This window comes from Sus scrofa, chromosome 14 (genome assembly GCF_000003025.6).
Source record: "Sus scrofa isolate TJ Tabasco breed Duroc chromosome 14, Sscrofa11.1, whole genome shotgun sequence".
Lineage (NCBI taxonomy): Eukaryota > Metazoa > Chordata > Mammalia > Artiodactyla > Suidae > Sus > Sus scrofa.
Window position 1 is genome coordinate 99,816,395 of NC_010456.5, and position 21,812 is coordinate 99,838,206.

The following is a 21,812-nucleotide window of genomic DNA, read 5'->3' on the forward strand; positions in this document are numbered from 1 at the left end:
TCTTAAAATATTTTACCAAGACCCAAAAAAAAAAAAAAAAAAAAGGAAAAATTTTTTCCCAAGATACAACCACAATTAAGAATTTTGTGAAAATTCTTCTGAGGGATCAATCTACGCATATATATGTCTTTAGAAATTTTTAAAAAGCACTGACTGTTGACAGGTAGGAAGCTAAAATGGCTGGCTCTAACTATTATAGCTAGGGTAACTAAAAATCAAGTACTTCACTATGAGAATATAAAGGTGGGTCAGTCGATCTAAATGGGATTAAAATTCTCATCAAGGAATCAAAAGTTATTCCCATGAAAACTGGAATTAAAAAGTAGTAGTCGGGTATCAGAGTGCTGTTGTGGCACAGCAGAAACAAATCTGACCAGGAATCATGAGGTTGTGGGTTCGATCCCTGGCCTCGCTCAGTGGGTTAAGGATACAGCGTTGCTGTGAGCTGTGGCATAGGTCGCAGACGCAGCTCAGATCCCGTGTTGCTGTAGCTGTGGTGTAGGCTGGCAGCTGTAGCTCAGATTGGAACCCCAGCCTGGGAATCTCCATATGCTGTGTGTATGGCCCTAAAAAGCTAAAAAAAAAAAAAAAAAAAAAGTAGTAGTTGGGTATCTATTCACTTACATGCTTAGCTTCTGAAAAACTGAAAATAAAATTATTTGCTGTTAATAAAAATCAATTACTCTTAGGTCCTCCTCACTTTAATAAGGAGAAAAATATAATCCAATATGTAATATCTCCTTTGTAATATACACTTAGGGGAAAAAAATCAGGGAAAAAGTTATGATAACATAATCCACTACCCAGATTTTTTTTTTTTTTTTTTTTGTCTTTTGTTTTTTTTAGGGCTGCGCCTGAAGCATATGGAGATTCCCAGGTCCAACTGGAGCTACAGCTGCCGGCCTATGCCACAGCCACAGCAACGCCAGATCCGAGCTGCATCTGTGACCCACACCATAGCTCATGGCAAGGCTGGATCCTTAACCTACTGGGCGAGGCCAAGGATCGAACCTGAAACCTCATGGTTCCTAGTTGGATTCGTTTGTGCTGCGCCAAGACGGGAACTCTGATTACCCAGATATTTCATACTGGAATATAAAATTTTCAGGGCTTTATAGGACAACAGACTAACAGAATTTTCATTAACATAATTAATTTAAGCAAAATTTATTCATAGATCATCCCCCCTCCCCTCTTAACTTATACGTAAGAATAAAAATCTACAAAAGGTAGGTTCTCGGCTACAAAAGTCAAAAGTATTCCCAAATTTGGAGCTAGAGTAGGTGGATTAATCTGGCAACAAATAAACAGAGTGACCCTCTCCACAAAGAGACTCAAGGGAGCACTAAGGTTATGATCCAGAACTAGTGCAGGCATAGTTACTGGTTAACAGGGTAGCTTTCATACAATCCTTTCTACATCAAGAAAAACTTTTTTTTAAGCAAAGCTTTCTATGGCATTGCAATGTAACTGAAAACATGAAGAAGACTGGCAAATCCAGGTCCCCTGGAGTGAAATCCTCAGAGGATGAAGGGAGACTAAGAAACAAGGGGGTGAGTGGTAGAGAATTCATTCAACACAAGCCCTCAGAGTATAACTGTTTGCTAAGAGTCACCAAACTCTAGGTTAGAGGAGGTTGGTATTTTGAACAGGGGTTTAGAAATGTAGTGTTACACTGGTTCAAAGCAAGTGGTCTCACGGGAAACAGGGGGACATGGATTCACCAGGACTGAGTTATTTCATAATTCACTAATATGGCTGGTACAAAATTGGTTTCTCAAGCTCATAACACTTTGGAACTGGTTTCAAGTAAAGTTTGCTGCAATGACAAATGACTTTTTTATTAAATACATTAACAAGTTGAAGTCTAGTCCACAGGAATGTCCTCATGCTCCGATAAATGCAAAATTTCTGGAAGACAAGGCACACACTTCCATATGAAATGAATTTTAAAAATTTAAAATACAAAATCTAGGGATACTAGAACAGCTGTCAGCCTGGTAGAGCTAGGCAAGCCTTAAGTTTCTGCCAGCTTTCTCTGATCCATTTTATGGATTTTCAGTAGAAATTAAGTTTTTACTTTTTTCTCTTCATTCCAGATGCTCCCATAACCATCTCCCCTTACAAATTCATTTCTAGAATTCCTCTTCAGAAAAAAGACAATAAATTAAAAGTTAAGGGAATTTTTAATTCCAACTTAACTTTTACTCCATAAGCAGAGTTGGTATTATAAAGGAAATTTAAAAGACACTAACCTAAAAAGTTCTACAAGTTTGACAAATATTAAGATATCGACTCTAAATACACATACCTTTCTTCCGATGTAGAATTAACATATTCCCTGACACAGAGGAGGGCAGCATCTCGACACATCTCTTTTAGGTCACTTCCTGAAAACCCATCAGTCTCCTGGGCAACTTCTAGCAGGTCCACATGCCTATCCACCTTAAACATAAAACATGCTTAAAAAACAAATGTAAAATATACTGCAAAAGATATATCCAACCACTCTGCTTAGAATTAAAGAAACTTAAGCATATTGGAACAGCATGAAAGGAGAATGATTAGAAAATATTTTCAGGAGTTCCCATCGTGGCACGGTCGTTAACGAATCCGACTAGGAACCATGAGGTTACAGGTTCGATCCCTGCCCTTGCTCAGTGGGTTAAACGATCCGGTGCTGTGGTGAGCTGTGGTGTAGGTCGCAGACGCAGCTTGGATGCTGCATTGCTGTGACTCTGGCGTAGGCTGGCAGCTACAGCTCCGATTAGACCCCTAGCCTGGGAAACTCCATATGCCGCGGGAGCGGCCCAAGAAATGGCAAAAAGACCAAAAAAAAAAAAATTTTTTTTTCAGTTTCTAGTTGTTTTAACTGTAAGAGCTTACTATTTGAAATTTAATTTTCAGTAACTGTCATTATGACCAAAACAGAAATAATTCTTACTGGATATATGAGAGTAATGGGAAAGAATGGACATTCAAATACCACTGGATTGACTTTGGTACCTCCTAGGAAGGTTGGCTGCGTATCAACAATTCTCTGTACAGTCAACAGACTTGGCAAATAGCCTGTATCATTAAGTCCTGAGTCCATTACAAAAATCGTATTTCCACTCAAATATTCCAACCATCATTTTACTTGTAATGCTACTACCTCAATACTTATTCAGCACCGACGGTTTTGCACCCCAACCTAAAATTATGCAGTCAAGCCATCTTTTTAAGTGATCCCCCTGGGCACCTAACAGACTTGGGATAATTAAACTTACATGTAGATTAAGAAGAAATAATGATGAAGGAAAAGATTTTTTTTTTGGTTATTATTTTTAATAGTTATTTCCCCAATTCTTTTCCTACTGTACAGCATGGTGACCCAGTTACACATACATGTACACATTCTATTTTCTCACATTATCATGCTCCATCATAAGTGATTAGACATAGTTCCCTGTGCTACACAGCAGGATCTCATTGTTAATCCATTCCAAAGGAAATAGTCTGCATCTGTTAACCCCAAGCTCCCAGTCCATCCTTCTCCCTCCCCCTCCCCCTCAGCAACCACAAGTCTATTTTCCAAGTCCATGATTTTGGAAAAAATTATTTTAACTTCTGTCTATTAAATGATTCTTATGTATCATTTGTTGTACTAAGCACTTTACATGGATTACTCTCATTTAATCCTGCAGGGAGGTATTCTCATTTTCATTTGAAGATAACAGTAAAACCGGGAGAGGTTAAATAAATTGCCCAAGGTCAATGCAGTAGAGATTCAGATGTATTTCTCTCCCATATAGCTAACCATTTTTATTAACATTTACTTTTCCCAAGTTGATTGGAAATATTACCTTTATTTGTTGTTAAATTCCCATTTGTCTTTATGAAAGATCCAGTGTTATGTAAGAATAACAACTCTACACAGGGACAAGAAACTTGGAGGCAAGATGACATGGGGTCTACTGTCAGCCCTGCAACTGTGACTTCACATGACAATATCCTCATTCCTAAATGTGGAGGTTAAAGAGAAATCACATATTCTTTGATAAAAATGAAACTGATCCCAGAAGGTAGGTGTGGAGCGAGCAAGGAGAACGGTAAACTATATATAGATAAATCAAAGTAAGTTGTGATATATATATATATATATATATATATATATATATATATATATACTGCACACATTTTATATATGTGATATATATATATGCAAAATTTAATTTTGAGTAGAGAAACCATGTAGAACTAAGTAGCACTAAAAGAGAATGTGTAACTTCCAAATGAGTGGAGAAAGTGGGAAAAAGGAATGAAGAACACCAGAGCAACACTTAAGCGTGAAGGACTGGGGGAGGGAGGAGAACTGGAAGAGGAGGGCGGAAGGTGGGTGGGGTCTAGGGAGAAAACCAAAAAAAAAGCATAACACTTGGAAAGCACTAAAATACGAACGAGTCCAAATTCATTAGTAACCACCACAAGTGCAAAGAGAAATCATTACATAATAAAAAATAATTCACCAGGAAAATATAACAAACGGACAAATCCACAATAATACTGGGAGATCTGTAACTTACATCTTAACATATTGATATACCAGACAATAAGTTCCCAGGGCTAGTTATAGTTAGTATCTGTGATCTAAGGTACAAACATAAAACTTGACCAACTGATTATAAGAATTCTGTATAATTTGGGTATTAGTCCTTTGTTGGTTACAAGGCTGCAAATATTTTCCAAGTGGCCTGTTCTTCACTTTGTTCATTTTATCTTGCTACACTTTCTAGAAGCCTTAAGTCTGATTACAGCTGCACTTTTCTCTTTGAAGTTTAAGGGTTTTTTTTTGTGTCTTAGGAACTCTTCTTACATGTGTACATAAGAAATCAGACATATACAAGCATCTAATTTCTCTACAGTTTGTAACAGTGAAAGAAAAAAAATAACCTACACCTGTACATGTATTATGTATCTATCATCACCCATCTATGGAACTGATATACACTACCTAACTTAACTTTAGGACAGCACTGAGTTCTCTACAAGGGACTGCAGATGATGTGGTGGTGGTAGGGGGTAGGAAGGCTGGTATGAAGCCACATATACATAATTTATTTTATTTTTTTTTTGGCTACACCCACAGCATACGGAAGTTCCTGGGCCAGGGACTGAATCTGAGCCACAGCTGTGACCTATGCTGATTCAGCTGCAGCAACGCTGGATCCTTAACCCACTGCTGCAGGCTTAGGATCAAACCTGCGCCTCAGCAGTGACCTGAGCCACTGCAGAGACAACGCTGGATCCTTAACCTGCTGTGCCAAAGTGGAAACTCCTGAAGCAAAACATTTGAATATCAGCTTTTAAATTTGGGTGGAAGATTTAAAGTTATTTGTGTATATGTTTAAAAGATATAATAAACTTTAAAAATTTGAATACTTAGCTTAAAAAGACCTTCCAAATTATTCTTCAAGATGTTAAAAATTAGCCTTCTTCGCTCAAACAATCAATACCTCCACCCTATCCTTTGCCCACTCCTTTGTTGGGCCACGCTATGTTCTAACCACTCACAAATCTTGTAAAGTCACAAAGATGAATAAAACAAGTATAAAGAAAGAATGAAAAGAAGATTGCAGTCACTGGGGGAGCAAGATTAGTAAATAGAGGTAGCCTTCCATAATGGTTAAGGGGAAGGCTCCATCACTACTTTTCTATGTAGTTTTGGGCAACTTAGTATATAACTTCTTTGGATTTCAGTTTCCTTGAGTATAAAACAGTACTAATATGTACTGCTTAAATGAACTGAGGGTTAAATAAAGCAATGTGTATCTCACCACAATTCTTGGCACACAGCAAGCACTCTAAAAGTAGCTTTTTCATTTTAAGATAATGGCTGTAGATAAACAATGAAGTAATGAGAATTATTTTCCATAGGCAAGTATGACGGCAATTCCCAAGTTTAAAAAAGGTTTTGAGTACTGGGATCAAAACAGGAATAAATTAATGAACTCCTAAAATAGCGTGAAATAATAGCACTTATCTGTGTACAGTTATTTGTTACATCCCCCATTGACTGTATATTGCATGGAAATCAAAGCGTTTTATATGTATCATTTAATTTAAATTCTCAAACTGATTCTATGAGATTGTTGACATTGTCTCCAATTTCTAAGTGAGAAAATGAGGTACACAGATGCAAACAATATTTGGCTAAATTCACACAGCAGGAAATGTGGGATCCTCTGGTTTGTCTCCTAAACCCATGCTTGTTAACTATTTCCACTGCTAAAGATAATACATAAATTCAGGTTAGTCTTTATAGGGGGGAAAAAACTATCCTTACTATAGTGTCAGACATGATACTTGATTAGGTATAAGTGTTATTAGTTCTAATTATTATTATTATTTTTTTGTCTTTTCTAGGGCTGCTCCCACGGCATATGGAGGTTCCCAGGCGAGGGGTTGAATCAGAGCTGTAGCCACCGGCCTACACCACAGCCACAGCAATGCAGGATCCGAGCCGCGTCTGCAACCTACACCACGGCTCACGGCAACGCCAGATCCTTCACCCACTGGGCGAGGCCAGGGATCGAACCCGCAACCTCATGGTTCTCAGTCAGATTCGTTAACCACTGCGCCACGACGGGAACTCCTAGTTTTAATTATTTTTATACTTAAAACTTTAAGCCCAAACCAGCATACTACCTTCTTTAAATAAGTTGTGTTAAGAATCCATCAATAAAGAATTGTGAAAGACTGGGAAACAGTATCATTTCGGAAGTTTCATTCTTTTCTTCAAAGAAAGAAACTCAAAATATAAAAGTCTAGTCATCTATTTGCATCAAAAACTCTAATTCTGTGCAGGAATGTATAAATAAGCATGACAACACTCATTAAATAAATGTCTGTGCTACTGATTTGAAGCATCTTTTAAAATATTAATTTTTATTTTATTTCAGTAACAACATGCCTCCAGCTACTAGGAAATTAGATATTCCCATGTCAGCAATTAAACCGACAGCACTCATATTTTGCTTCACAAAAATAACGGGAGATTAATCCTTTCTTTGTATTTTCTTGAATAGGAAACAGATGCTAAAAATTCACTGTACTCGTGACAAATGTAATTCTAAAAGAATTTCTAAAGATACTACTGTTAAAAAAAGCAGAATACTAAAACCAAATTTTAAATAGGCATAAAGAGTAGTAGTGTCTTAAGTTTAAATGTTAAAATTTAAGTCTGTGTAAAGTATGGCTATCTCATTAGACAAAGAGCTTACAGCTCATCATTTACATTTACCATCTATATAGCAATCACCTACATCACCTATATTTACACCAGACCACATATATGGGGTTCAAAAATGTTAACTTCCAGCCATACATCACTAAGTTTTTAAATTAAGTAATTGTATTAGTTAACTTGAAGTCTCTGCAAAATTGTTCACAACTACCCTCTAATGCCTGTTAGATTTCTAGCCACATCACAGTCATTCTAATTCAAAAGAACTTGTGAAATCATTTAATCCCCTTTGTTCTCTTCTCTATTCATCAATGTCTATCCTTGTTAACCAATGAAGCCTGTTTTATCCAAACAGTACTACAACTATAACATGTCTTTCTGAAAGCAGTTGTCAAACATTTAGTTAAAAGGCAAAATGTAATTTGTTGATTTCTCACCCACCTAGGAGGGGATTCCTTACTCAGAATACATAAAGGGTTTTAGGAATTTCCCTGAAACTATACACACACACACACACACACACACAGTTTTAAAAGGAAAGACTATTAATCTATTAAAGTGATTTATGATCCTTAAAATGCTTAGTAAACAGTGATCTAATTTCTGTAATATGTTAGAACTTTTAAACTTCACCAATAGCATGTATGTTATTTTGATGTATTTTAAATAACTAAATGAACAAAACACCATTGAAAGACACAAGACTTTAACAACCAGAAAGATAAATATTTCTGGGAAGAAAGACAACATCAAAAAGATTTTAATTTTCTTACTTTATAATCCACCAAAAGCACTAGTTTTTTTTTTTTTTTTTTTAATAAGACAAATTAATTCCAAAATTCATAAAGAAAAATGAGCAAAATAACCAGGAAACTGTGGTCTGGGGGACAACAAAAAGTGTCTAGCCCTACTTGCAATTAAAACTTACGAAGTCTTAATAATTAAAATAGTGTGGTGCTGGCACTTTAATGCAGAAAAAAAAAAAAAGAACAATGACCTGAATTCGAAGTCCAGAAACAAAGCCAATACATAGAATTTTGTGTATGACAAAGGTGGCATCTCTAATGAGGAAAAGACGGACTATTCAAAACATGGTGTTGGAACAACCGGGTATCCATTTGGAAAAACAAAAGCAAAGTTCAACTCATAGCACACATTATATATCTGGTTAAATATGAACTACAGCAAAGACTTAAATGTAAGATATAAAACTACAAAGGACATCCAGATATCTCCTAATGAAAGAATACTGTTCTATCCAAGAAGTAATCCTGTCTCTCCCCTCTGCCAACATGAACCTAAATCTCATCTGGTCTCTCGATCCAACTGCCAATTTCGGAGAAGTCACTACTCCTTGTATATTATACAAAATTCAGGCTACAGAAAAATCTGGACAAACCTAACCTTGTTTTTTCAACAAGCGAATTGAAAGGAGAAGAGGGAAAGGAAGGGAGAATATATAATCTATAGAAGATTTAAAAACTATTAAATAAGTGCAAATTAAAAACTTCATACGAATCCTGAGTCAAACAAATATATGGTTAAAAAAAGATATTTAAGATACAATTAGAAATCAGAACAGACCAGATGTTTAATGACAATAATGAACTGTTGTCATTTTTAGTTAAGTATAACACTGATTAGTTAAGTATAACAGTTATAACTCAAATATTTGCAGATATTTGCATAGAGGAATTTGTTAGGGGAAAACATGGGAGGTGAGGAAATAGAGCATGGATGAAGCAGAATTAGCCATGGGATGATGGTGATTCAAAGAAAAAGAAAACAACTGAAATACAAGTATCCCTCACTACCAGAAGCTATCTGGTTTCTTAGTGTGGACAGCATAACAATTTCAAATAGCGAGTTTAGGTATAAAATTTATGACAGTGAGGAATACCATTAAAATATAGTTGGTTATAGAATTTTGGAAAAACAAGCAGCAAGAGTTGGAAAATATGGAAAATTCCTTTACAAACGTGAGAGTAGAAAAGGAATTTTTAATTTTGATCAAAATGCAAAAGCCAGAAGTTCCCACTGTGGCTCAATGGGATAAGGACATGATGTAGTCTCTGCAAGGATATAGGTACAATCTCTGGTCTTGCTCAGTATGTTAAGGATCTGGCATTGCTGCAAGCTGCAGCGTAGGTCGAAGATGTGGCTTGGATCTGGAGATGCCCTGACTGTGGCACAGACCTCAGCTGCAGCTCCAGATTCGAGCCCAGGTCTGGGAACTTCCATAGGCTGCAGGTATGGCCATAAAAAGAAAAAGAAAAAGAAAAAAACCCTCACCCAGGGAGGCGGAGAAAGATAGCAGAAAAATAAGAGGTGCTCACCTTCTCCCACAAACAAATTGAAAAAACATACCTACATGTAAAACTTCTCGTACAGAACATCAACTGAATGCTGGCAGAACTTAAACCTCCAAAAAGGGGAAGGAACTCTTGACATAACTGGGTAGAACAAAAGAAAAAACAAAAAACCGAGAGAGAAAAGGAATCAGGATGGGACCAGCATTCCTAAGAGGGAGCTGTGAAGAAGAAAGGAACCCACACCTTGGGAAGCCACCTAATTGATGGAAAGATCAGCGAAGATGGAGGGACCTCAAAGTTGCTGAGAAAAGTGCAGCAGCTGAACTGAGGAGAGCAAAGCAGAATGAGAGACATGAGATCATGTGAACCACTAGCCCAGACACCATAGCCCGAGATGCTCAGGTGGGGCTGGGCACTGAGACAGGTTCCAGAGGTCGGTCCTGGGGAGAGGACTGGGGCTGGCTGTGTGGGGACAGCCTAAGGGGCTATGGAGCGGTGCACCATCAGCGGGGGAACAGTGTGCTATGGGCTGGGGAGTGGAATGCCACGGTAGAGGGAACCCGGGAGAAGGTCCATGCCCAAAGGAGAGGCAAGGTGCCATTGCTTCGGAGGGCAAGAGAAGGAGGGGTGGATGGCCATAGGAAACCCCCTGTGCCCAAATGTGTATGCATGCGCCCACTGGCTCTCAGAGGGAGGGGTGGCCCCAGTTACTTCAGGGGTTGGCAAAAAAAAAAAAAATAAATAAATAAAATAAAGAGGGGGCACTGCAATCAAGCACCAAATGCCACTGCTTTCACTCCCCTGGGAACACACCCGCCCTGCAGATGCCACTGCCAAACGCTCTGGGCAGTGCCCAGACACTTGGTCACTGTCCCTTCCCAAGACTCTACAACTAGAAGCAGCTGGTACAGCACCTCCTATGCAGACTAAGTGGGACAGGGTACTTGCGTGGTCTGCATGTGGCAAGGGCAAATCACCACAGTTATCTCTGATTCCAGAAGTGGGCATGGCCCATCACCACTGGGGATACCTGAACAAAAATCACCTGCAGCCCCAACCACCTCAGAGGGCACCACAAAGGAGGACATTCCAATGGAACACCACCTGTTGTTGCTCTCACTCCCCTGGGAGCACCCCCCGCCGCCCCGTCGCCCCACTGCTGCCACTGCCAAATGCTCTGGGCAGGGCCCAGATGCTTGATCATTGTCCCTTCCCAGGAACCTGCTTGTGCAGCACCTCCTGTGGGGCTAAGCAGGATGAGGTGCTTCTTACATGTCTACAGGAGGCAGGGGCAAAACACCACAGTCATCTCTGGCTCCAGAGGTAGCAGTGGCCCACTACCAACAGGGGTCTGTGAAGAGGCATCACCTGCAGCCCCAATCATCTCAATGGCACCAAAGAGGAGGGAACTGTGACCGAACACCACCTGTTGGTGCTCTTGCACTCCTGGGAACACACGGGCCCTGCTGTTGCCATTGCTGGATGCTCCAGGGAGTACCCACATGCCTGATCTCTGTCACTTCCCAGGATCCTGCAACTAGGAGCAGCCTGTACAGCACCTCCTATGTGGGCTAAGTGATATGGGGTGCTTCATACATGGTCTACAGGTGGCAGGGGCAAACCACCGCAATTATCACTGACTCCAGAGGTGGTCATGGCCCGCACTCACTAGGGGTCCCTGAACAGGTACCACCTGCGGTTCCAATCACCTCAGAGGAGGGCATTGCAAATGAACACTAGCTGTTGTTGCACTCACTCTCCTGGGAACTCATGCACCCTGCTGCTACTACTGCCAAATGCTGTGGTCACCTTGAAGATCTGCCTAGAGCTCATTACCACTTCCCAGGGACCTGCAACTAGGAGTAGCCTGTGCCACCTTCCTGCAGGTCCTTGCTGCTATTGAGAGCCCAGCCACCAGGCACTGACTGCTGACCCTACCCATTGCCTCCTTCTCCCTGAAAACACACTGAGCATCCTGGGGATAACAGCCTGCTCATGCCAAAGAAAGAGACAGCAAATATTCAAACTCCCACACCAAAATAAATAGTACCCCCCGGAAAAATACAAAGGGGTGCTCTTGCATAGAAGTAGCCTTACAAAACTACAGTTTGGTTTCCCTAAACTCAGAGAAAAACATAAGCAAGATGAAGAAGCTTAGAAACAAATCCCAGTTAAAGGAACATAAGAATTCACCCTACGCAGACAACAATGAAACAGACCTTTGCAGGCTGACAGACATTAAGTTCAAAAGGGAGATAATGAAAATACTGAAGGAATTAAGAAGGAATATCAAGAAATTAAGAGAGGATATGAACAGTAATGCAGATTCCTTTAGAAAGGAACTAGAAAATATAAGGAGGGGCCTAGAAAAATTATAAAATTCATCTACAGAGATGCAAACTGAGCTAAAGGCACTAAAGAGCAGAATGAATAATGCAGAGGAACAAATTAGTGACTTGGAAGACAGAATAAGGGAAATCACCCAATCAGGACAGCAGACAGAAAACCAAGTGAAAAAACATGAAAGTAATATAAGAGATTTATGGGATAATATAAAGCAGGCCAATCTACGCAAAATAGGAATTCCAGAAGGAGAAGAAAAAGATAGGGGGATTGAAAATATATTTGGAGAAATTATGGCTGAAAACTTTCCAAATCTAAAGGAAACTGATATCAAGATATAGGAAGCACAGAGGGCCCCAAACAAGTTGAACCCAAATAGGACCACACCAAGACATATTATAATAAAAATGGCGAAAGTTAAACAGAGGATTCTAAAGGCAGCAAAAGTAAAGCAAAGTGTTAATTATAAGGGAACCCCCATAAGGCTATCAGCTGATTTCTCTATAGAAACACTACAGGCCAGAGGGAGTGGCAAGATAGATTTATTAAAGTGCTGAAAGGAAAAAATCTGCAACCTAGAATGCTCTATTCAGCAAGAATATCATTTAAAATAGAAGGAGAAATAAAGAATTTCTCTAACAAACAACAGCTAAGAGTACAGCAATACTAAACTCATTCTAAAAGATATACTGAAAGGGCTTCTCTAAATTAAAAAAAAAAAAAAAAAAAAAAACTAAGAAGAAACAGAATGGAGGAAACCACAATTGGAAAGCACTCACTCAAATAAGCCAGCATACAGATCTAAACATGAAGATGTTTAAAAAAAAAAAAAAAGACTTCAAAATCATACAATGTGAGGAAGGAAAATATAGATTCTCTTTTTTATTTGAATGATGTGTCTGAGCCTATATGACTATCAGGCTAAAGCAAGCAGATACAGAAAGGGATATTTAACATACTTACAAAACTGGGCAACCACAAATCAAAACCAAACAAACATTCACGAAAACTGAAAAGTACTCAAGCATAAAATAAATGGAAATTTTCCAACCAAAAAAAAGGAAGAGAAACAGAACCAACTGGAAAACAAGGTTTAAAATGGCAATAAATACATATCTTTCAATAATCATCTTAAATGTCAATGGACTGAATGCTCTAGTCAAAAGATACAGAGTGGCAGATTGGATAAAAAAGCAAAAACCTTCCATCTGCTGTCTACAAGAGACTCACCTTAGGAGAAAAGATATTTCATGCCAATGGACAAGACAGGAAAGCAGGAGTTGCAATACTCATATCAGACAAAATAGACTTTAAAATGAAAGCCATAAGGAAATACAAAGGACACTATTTAATGGTTAAAGGATCCATTCAAGAATAGGATATTACAATTGTTAATATCTATGCCCCTAATGCAGAAGCACTCAGATACCAAAAAATAAATACTAACAGACATAAAAGGAGAAATTGATGGGAATACAATCATAGTAGGAGACCTTAACACCCCACTCACATCAATGGACAGATCCTCTAGAGAGAATATAAGGCAACAGAGATCCTAAATGACACAATAGAAAAGTTAGACTTAATAGATATTTTCAGGACATTACATCCAAAAAAATCAGAATGTATTCTTCTCAAGTACACATGGAACATTCTCAAGGACTGATCACATATTGGGGCACAAAGCTAACCTCAACAAATTTAAGGTATAAAAATTATTTCAAGTAGCTTCTGTGACCACAATGGCATGAAACTAGAAATCAAGCAGAGGAAAAGAAATGAGAAAAAACTTACCACATGGAGACTAGACAACATGTTACTAAAAAACCAATGGGTCAATGAGGAAATCAAGAAGGAAATTAAAAAATACCTCGAGACAAATGATAATGAAGACACAACCACTCAGAATCTATGGGATGCCACAAAAGCAGTGCTCAGAGGGAAGTTTATAGCAATACAGACTTTCCCCCAAAAAAGAATAAAAATGTCAAATCGACAACTTAACCCACCACCTAAATGAATTAGAAAAAGAAGAACAAACAAAACCTAAAGTCAGCAGAAGGACGGAAATCATAAAGATCAGAGAGGAAATCAATAAAATAGAGATTCAAAAAACAATAGAAAAAAAATCAATGAACGCAAGAGCTGGTTCTATGAAAAGGTAAACAAAATTGACAAGCCTCTGGCCAGACTGACTAAGAAGAGGAGAGAAAAAACCCAAATAAACAAAATAAGAAATGAAAAAGGAGACGTCACAACGGGTACTACAGAAATACGAAAAACCATGGGAGAATATTATGAACAACTGTATGCCAACAACTTTGACAACCTAGAGAAAATGGACAACTTTCTAGAGACTTACAGCCAGTCAAAAATGAATCAAGAAGAAATAGATCAAGTGAACAAACAGATCACTAGAAATGAAACTGAGTATGTCATAAAACCACTCCCTACAAATGAAAGTCCAGGACCAGATGGCTTCACAGGCGTATTCTACCAAACATACAAAGAGGAACTTATTTCCATCCTCCTTAAACTTTTTCAAAAGGTTGAAGAAGAAGGAACACTCCCAAAGACATTCTATGATGCCCCCATCACCCTAATTCCAAAACTAGAAAAAGATACCACCAAAAAAGAAAATTATAGACCAGTATCTGGAGTTCCCGTCATGGCTTAGTCGTTAACGAATCCAACTAGGAACCATGAGGTTGTGGGTTCGATCCCTGGCCTTGCTCAGTGGGTTAAGAATCCGGCGTTGCCGTGAGCTGTGGTGTAGGCCACAGACACGGCTCAGATCCCGTGTTGCTGTGGCTCTGGCATAGGCTGGCGGCTACAGCTCAGATTCGATCCCTAGCTTGGGAACCTCGATATGCCACAGGAGCGGCCCTAGAAAAGGCAAAAAGACAAAAACAAAACAAAACAAAAACTATAGACCAGTATCTTTGATGAATATAGACGCAAAAATTCTCAACAAAATTTTAGCCAACCAAATCCAATAACATATAAAAAAGATCATACACCACGACCAGGTGGGATTCATCCCAGGTGCACAAGGATGGTTTAACATACACAAATCAATCAACGTCATACACCACATTAACAAAAGAAAAGTCAAATACCACATGATCATCTCAATAGATGCAGAAAAAGCACTTGCCAAAGTCCAACACCCATTCACGATCACAACTCTTACTAAAGTGGGTACAGAGCGAACATACCTGAACACAATAAAAGCCATTTATGACAAACCCACAGCAAATATACTCAACGGAGAAAAGCTGAAAGCTTTCAAACCAAAATCTGGACGAAGACAAGGATGCCCACTCTCACCACTGTTATTCAACATAGTACTGCGAGTCCTAGCCACAGCAAGCAGACAAACAAAAGAAATAAAAGGCATCCAAATAGGAAGAGAAGAGGTAAAACTATCATTGTATGCGGAAGATATAATACTATATATAGAAAACTCTAAGGACTCAACCAAAAAATTACTTGAACTGATCAACAAATTCAGCAAAGTAGCAGGATATAAGATTAACATTCAGAAATCAGTCGCGTTTCTATATACTAACAATGAAGTATTAGAAAAGGAATACAAAAATACAATAACTTTCAAAATCGCACCCCAAAAAATCAAATACCTGGGAATACACTAGACCAAGGAGGTCAAAGACTTATATGCTGAAAACTATAAAACATTAATCAAGGAAATTAAAGAAGATGTAAAGAAATGAAAAGATACTCCATGCTCCTGGGTTGGAAAAATTAATACTGTAAAAATGGCCATGCTACCTAAAGCAATCTACAGATTCAATGAAATCCCTATCAAATTACCCATGACATTTTTTGTAGAACTAGAACAAACAATCCAAAAACTTATGTGGAACCACCAAAGACCCAGAATTGCCAAAGCAATCCTGAGGAACAAAAACCAATCAGGAGGCATAACTCTCCCAGATTTCAGGCACCATTACAAAGCCACAGTAATCAAGACAGTGTGGTTGGTATAGGTACCAAAACAGACAGACAGACCAATGGAACAGAATAGAGAACCCAGAAAGAAACCCAGACACCTATGGTCAATTAATCTTTGACAAAGGAGGCAAGAATATAAAATGGGAAAAAGTCTTTTCAGCAAGTCTTGCTGGGAAACCTGGAGAGCTGCATGTAAATCAATGAAACTGAACACACCCACACACCATCCATGAAAATAAACTCAGAATGGCTTAAAGATTTAAACCTAAGACAAGACACCATCAAATTCCTGGAAGAGAACATAAGCAAAAAACATTCTCAGAAATCAACCTTACAAATGTTTTCTCAGGTCAGTCTCCCAAAGCAACAGAAATAAAAGCAAAAATAAACCAATGGGACCTAATCAAATGGACAAGCTTTTGCACAGCAAAGGAAACCAAAAGGAAAACAAAAAGACAACTTACAGAATGGGAGAAATTAGTTCCAAATGATGCAACTGACAAGGGCTTAATCTCTAAAATATACAAACAATTTATACAACTCAACAGCAAAAAAGCCAACAACCCAATGGAAAAATGGGCAAAAGACCTGAATAGACATTGCTTCAAAGAAGATATACAGATGACCAACAAGCACATGAAAAAATGCCCAAGAGCACTGATTATTAGAGAAATGCAAATCAAAACTACCACAAGATACCACCTCACACCAGTCAGAATGGCCATCATTAATAAGTCCACAAATAACAAATGCTGGAGGGGGTATGGACCAAAGGGAACCCTCCTGCACTGTTCGTGGGAATGTAAGCTGGTACAACCACTATGGAAAACAGGATGGAGGTACCTCAGAAAACTATACATAGAACTACCATATGACCCAGCAATCCCACTCTTGGGCATATATCTGGACAAAACTTTCCTTGAAAATGACACATGCACCTGCATGTTCATCGCAGCACTATTCACAACAGCCAAGACATGGAAACAACACAAATGTCCATCAACAGATGACTGGATTAGGAAGATGTAGTGTATATACATAAAGGAATACTACTCAGCCATAAAAAAGAACGAAATAATGCCATTTGCAGCAATGTGGATGGAAATAGAGACTCATACTAAGTGAAGTAAGTCATGAAAAGTAAGCCAAACACTGTATGATACCACTTATATCTGGAATCTAATATACGGCACATATGAACCTTTCCACAGAAAAGAAAATCATGGACTTGGGGAACAGGCTCATGGTTGCCAAGGGGGAGGGGGAGGGAGTGGCATGGATTGGGAGCTTGGGGTTAACAGATGCAGACTGTTGACTTTGGAATGGATAACTAATGAGATCCTGCTGTGTAATACTGGGAACTATGTCTGGTCACTTATGATAGAGCATGATAATGTGAGAAAAAAGAATCTATACATGTATGTGTAACTGGGTCACCATGCTGAACAGCAGAAAATTGACAGAACAGTGTAAATCAGCTATAATGAAAAAAAAAAATCATTATATAAATCCCTTAAAAAAAAAAACCCAAAACCATAAAACATAAAAACATGCAGTCAAATCAATAAACAAAGTGGGAAACAATATTTTCAAATCATATAAACAAAGGGCAAATCTTAACACATTAGAGTTCCTACAAATCTATATGGAAAATACTGCAATATAGAAAAATAGGCAAAGAATTTGAACAGGTATTTCACACACACACAAAAAATTTTTTAAGAGGCTTTTTTACACATACAATGTTCAACTCATTTCATCTCTACATGTAAATTAAAAGTACAATGAGGTATCATTTGCTACCTATCATGAGGGCACAAAGTTCCATAACATTCTGTTGGCAAGGCTATAGGGAAAGAGGCACTCTAATGCTGCTGGTCTAAGAGTAAACTGGCATGAACAATTTGGCAAGTGCTACCAAAATTATAAACATCATACCCTTTGATCTAGCAACTGCTCTTTTGGGAAATTCACCCTACTAATACTCCTGGAAAAAGTATGATATGACATATGTACAAGGTTATTCGATGCAACATTTTTATAACCAGAGAAAGACTGAAATTGAAAGTGTCCTTCAATGTAGCATTGATTAAATAAATTATGGTATATCCATAAAATAGAATCCTATGCAGTGCGAAAGCAAAGAAAAAAGAGAAAACAGAATGAGGAAACCATATGGTAATATCAAAGATAAGTGAAAAAAGCAATGCACAGAATATTGCACATGGTTTATGTAGGAAAGGGGAGGATAACTGTATATTCTAATTTGCTTGTACAGAAGTAATGCCATCTGAAATGATACAGAAGAAATATAGGGGAAACAGACTTTCCCCTGTAAACCATTTAATATATTTATTTTAATTCTTAAAACATATGACTATTTTACCTATTTTTAAAAACCTTAAACACAAACTAATGAATACTTTATCATTACTTTCTTAATTCTAAATTCCAACTTCAAAAAATACTGCAATAAAATTAAAAAAAACCCTCCCCATACTCTTTTGCAAAAACAAACGTATCCTGCATAACCAGAAGCCAGTCTAAAAAATAGCAAAGAGGATTTTAATCTGTAGAGATGAAAACACATGTTTTTCTTTTAAAAAGCAGGTTACCTTCAATTAGTTCAAATATACATAATAATTGAGTTACATGAGCAGCCAAGAGTTTTATAGTTATTTATAACAAGTTCAAAGCTACATAATTCTCAGGTTCCTTTTGCACTTCTGTCTAAAATGATTTTATGAACATAAAATTTTTTATATTGATTGGATGGGGAAAAATTGTAATTCTACTTACATTTTCATTTTTCAAGATGAGTTTCAGGATGGCTTCTCTTTGTTTTAGAGCCTAAGATCAGAATAATTTCCCATTAGCATTAAAAAAAAAAGATCAACTAATTTTCCTAATTTCTAATTAATTTCTTCCTTTCCTTGTAAACTATCTCACAATATCTAAGGAAGAAATGATAGAAACTCTGACAGGTCAATGGAAAATTTTGACTAAAGTGAGGTCTAGATGCAAGAATCTAAAGCAATCTTTGGGGTCACCTTACTGAACTGTATCTTATTCTGAACCCCCAATGCCTAGCACAGTATATGGAAAATAACACGCCTTTGAATTTTGGGTGAGTAAATGAATTCCTATGACAACTAATGTCTTTCCTCTATAGCTCTGCAAATCTCCTTTTCTTCATTTAGGAAACTTCTGAAAACTCTCTGCTATCACAAAATTGTTACCAGTAACTGGGAGAGTTGGCAATGATACCTGCTTGATTCTTCCAGTCAACATATAAGTTCAATAATATATATTAGCGAATTTTATTTAGTGTTGACAGTGTATTTGTTTATATGCTTGTATGCTTTTTCCCCCAGTGATGCTTCATATTATTACACTAGAGAATAGAAGCTTTAATAAAATACTGTACATATATACAGTAAATATAAATGCTTTTAAAAATTATTATGGCTGAACTCATCCCTTTTGTCATAACCACTGGGAAAAAAAAAAAAGCCAGTTACAATGAATATCAAATGACCTGAAAAACAAAACCAAACTTTGTTGTTTTTGTATTTCAAATGTGTTACGTGTGAAGGTTAATTTGGTATGTTATATGATCACCAATAAATACTTTCTGTTAATTAAACATTTAACTTAGAAAGGAGTTTTAAAGTAAGGTTAGTCATATACTCTGATCCCATACTTATGCAATAAAAAAAAAATTACCCTATAAGGTATGTGTGTGTTCACTTTAACAGAATAAAAAGAAGGGTTACAAAATGCTAGTTTCTACATTAACAGTATACAAATTTATGACAAATATGACAAAATCTGTTACAACCTATTCTGAACATACACAATAAATATATTAAACTTACAACTTTGGTAAAGGCTATTTTCCACACTGTTGTATCCTATGTTCTATTCTACTGCACATCAAAAACCTTTGTATGCTATTAGACTATAAGCAGAGATTGTATCAATGTAATCTTTACCTTCAGAACCACTGAGGTGAACTAATTTTCTCTAAAAATACTGTGACGTCTTTTTTTTTTTTTTTTTTTTTTTTTTTTGCGCTCTTTTAGTGCACACCTGTGGTTTATCGAAGTTCCCAGGCTAGGGGTCAAGAATCAGAGCTACAGCTGCTGGCCTACGCCACAGCCACAGCAACACTGGATCCAAGCTGCGTCTTATATACCACAGCTCATGGCAATGCCAGATCCTTAACCCACTGAGTGAGGCCAAGGATAGAACCTTTTCCTCATGGATACTAGTCAGATTCGTTTCCACTGAGCCATGATGGGAACTCCCTGATGTCCTGATAACAAAATAAAATCAAGTATCTCATGTGATGCACACAAAGTTCATGTAAACCTTCAGCAGTCAACCTTTGCAGCTTCCGCCCCATCTTATTTTCTAGTCCTAACTGAACCACTCCCAGAAGTCACTATTAAACATGTGCTTCCACACCTTCTTGCCTTTGTTCGTCCTGGTAGAAAAGTGTTCCTTGCTTTACTTATCATTCCTACCACCCTTCATCCTTCAAGGTCCAGAGGGATACTGGAAGCTGGATTCTGGACTTCACTAGTTACTTCTCATACAGAATTATAAGTTTTCATCATCATCTCAGGTCCTCACAGTTCTTTAAACATACCTTTGTTAAGATATATTTTACATTATTTATTTTTGTATCTGGCTTACCTGCAACACAGAGTTCTATTAGGACAGGGGCTATTCTATGCACCAGAGCCTAGCAGGTATCTGACACATACTAATGCTCAATAAATACTGGTCATACTACATAAAATTTATAGTCATACTACATAAAATTTATGGTCTTTTACATCACGTAAGAAATCTCTTCACTGAATTATCAGATAAAGTTTCTGACTGCCATAGCCATATGCACACCTTGAGAGGAACCAGAGGTTGTAGCTGTGGCAAAATTGATCAGAGTAATTTTATAGAAGCCGCAACCAACAATTTTAGGAAACCATGTTTAATTGCCACAAACTGTTAAGTTGAAGAATGTAAAATTGGGGGAAATATTTTTAAGCCTGAGATTTTAAATTTGAGAGGAATGAGAGAGAAAGTTCTTCTACACAGCAATACATGTAACATGCTAATTCTATGGTGCATATAGTCTATTAATTCTAACACTGTTTTATCTTCTTTAATCTAAAAGCAGACAAAATTCAAGATTTGGGGATTTGGGCAAAATATACAGTATCAGTAGGTTATAATCATCTACTTCAGGGTACTTCTTAACTAACAAAAAAGAATGCCAGAAAGAAGATACTACTGGTTCAACACCACCCTCACATTTGCATTCTTTTGTTAAAGTGTAACCTCTTAGCTCCTGGTTAATCATTAATCCTGTCAGAGGAAAGCACTGGTTACGACTATCAATAATTAATCAAGTAAATACCAGGTGTTCTTCCTGTCAGGCCTTCTGAAGGGAACAATTCTTTAACGCTAACCCCCCTGATTTCATTGTATGCTAACCAAAATTATAATTTACATTTGCTTATATATCTTCCATAGACAACTTGCTCTACTCTAAAGAAAACACTAACATGTCTAGGCAAACTTGACGTAATTATATACTTTGAAGAGAAGCAAATGACATTGATCTCAGGAAACAAAGAAATTTAGAAAGTGAGAAAAGGAGTGGAAAGGACAAAAGTAATTATGGGGATTCTTGCTCTGTTCCTCCCCTGGCTGTCACAAATAATAAGTCCTATTAAAAAATCATTCCCTTCTTGAAATCGCACAATCAAATCCACCTACAGGCTGGTTTATATGAAATCTCGTAGGCATTCTTCTCATTATAGCTGAGTCAAGATCCTGAGGTCGATTAGTAGCTCCCATCACTATGACCTAAATATATAAAAAAAATAAAGGCATTAAGTATACCAGAAACATTCCTTTTAGGTTACTGCAAGGGCTTAGAAGAT

At 37.5% G+C, this 21,812-nt stretch overlaps 1 protein-coding gene across 10 annotated transcripts in view; it reads right to left on the reverse strand.

The window, feature by feature from the left end:
• ATAD1 (ATPase family, AAA domain containing 1) overlaps positions 1 to 21,812 on the reverse strand; it is an 82,624-nt gene that overhangs the window by 13,456 nt on the left and 47,356 nt on the right. For 9 of the 10 annotated variants that reach the window (XR_002338604.1, XR_002338606.1, XR_002338603.1 and 6 more), the window contains 3 exons: positions 21,646 to 21,735; positions 18,655 to 18,705; positions 2,312 to 2,445 (listed from right to left, as the gene is read on the reverse strand). Coding sequence is in view for 5 of the 10 variants with exons in the window: in XM_005671257.3 (XP_005671314.1) it covers positions 2,312 to 2,445; positions 18,655 to 18,705; positions 21,646 to 21,735 (275 nt within the window). In the remaining 5 variants the exon portion in view is untranslated. Of the gene's footprint in view, positions 1 to 615; positions 1,912 to 2,311; positions 2,446 to 18,654; positions 18,706 to 21,645; positions 21,736 to 21,812 lie in introns of those variants that run through there. The other variant, XM_021073107.1, reaches the window with a different exon arrangement.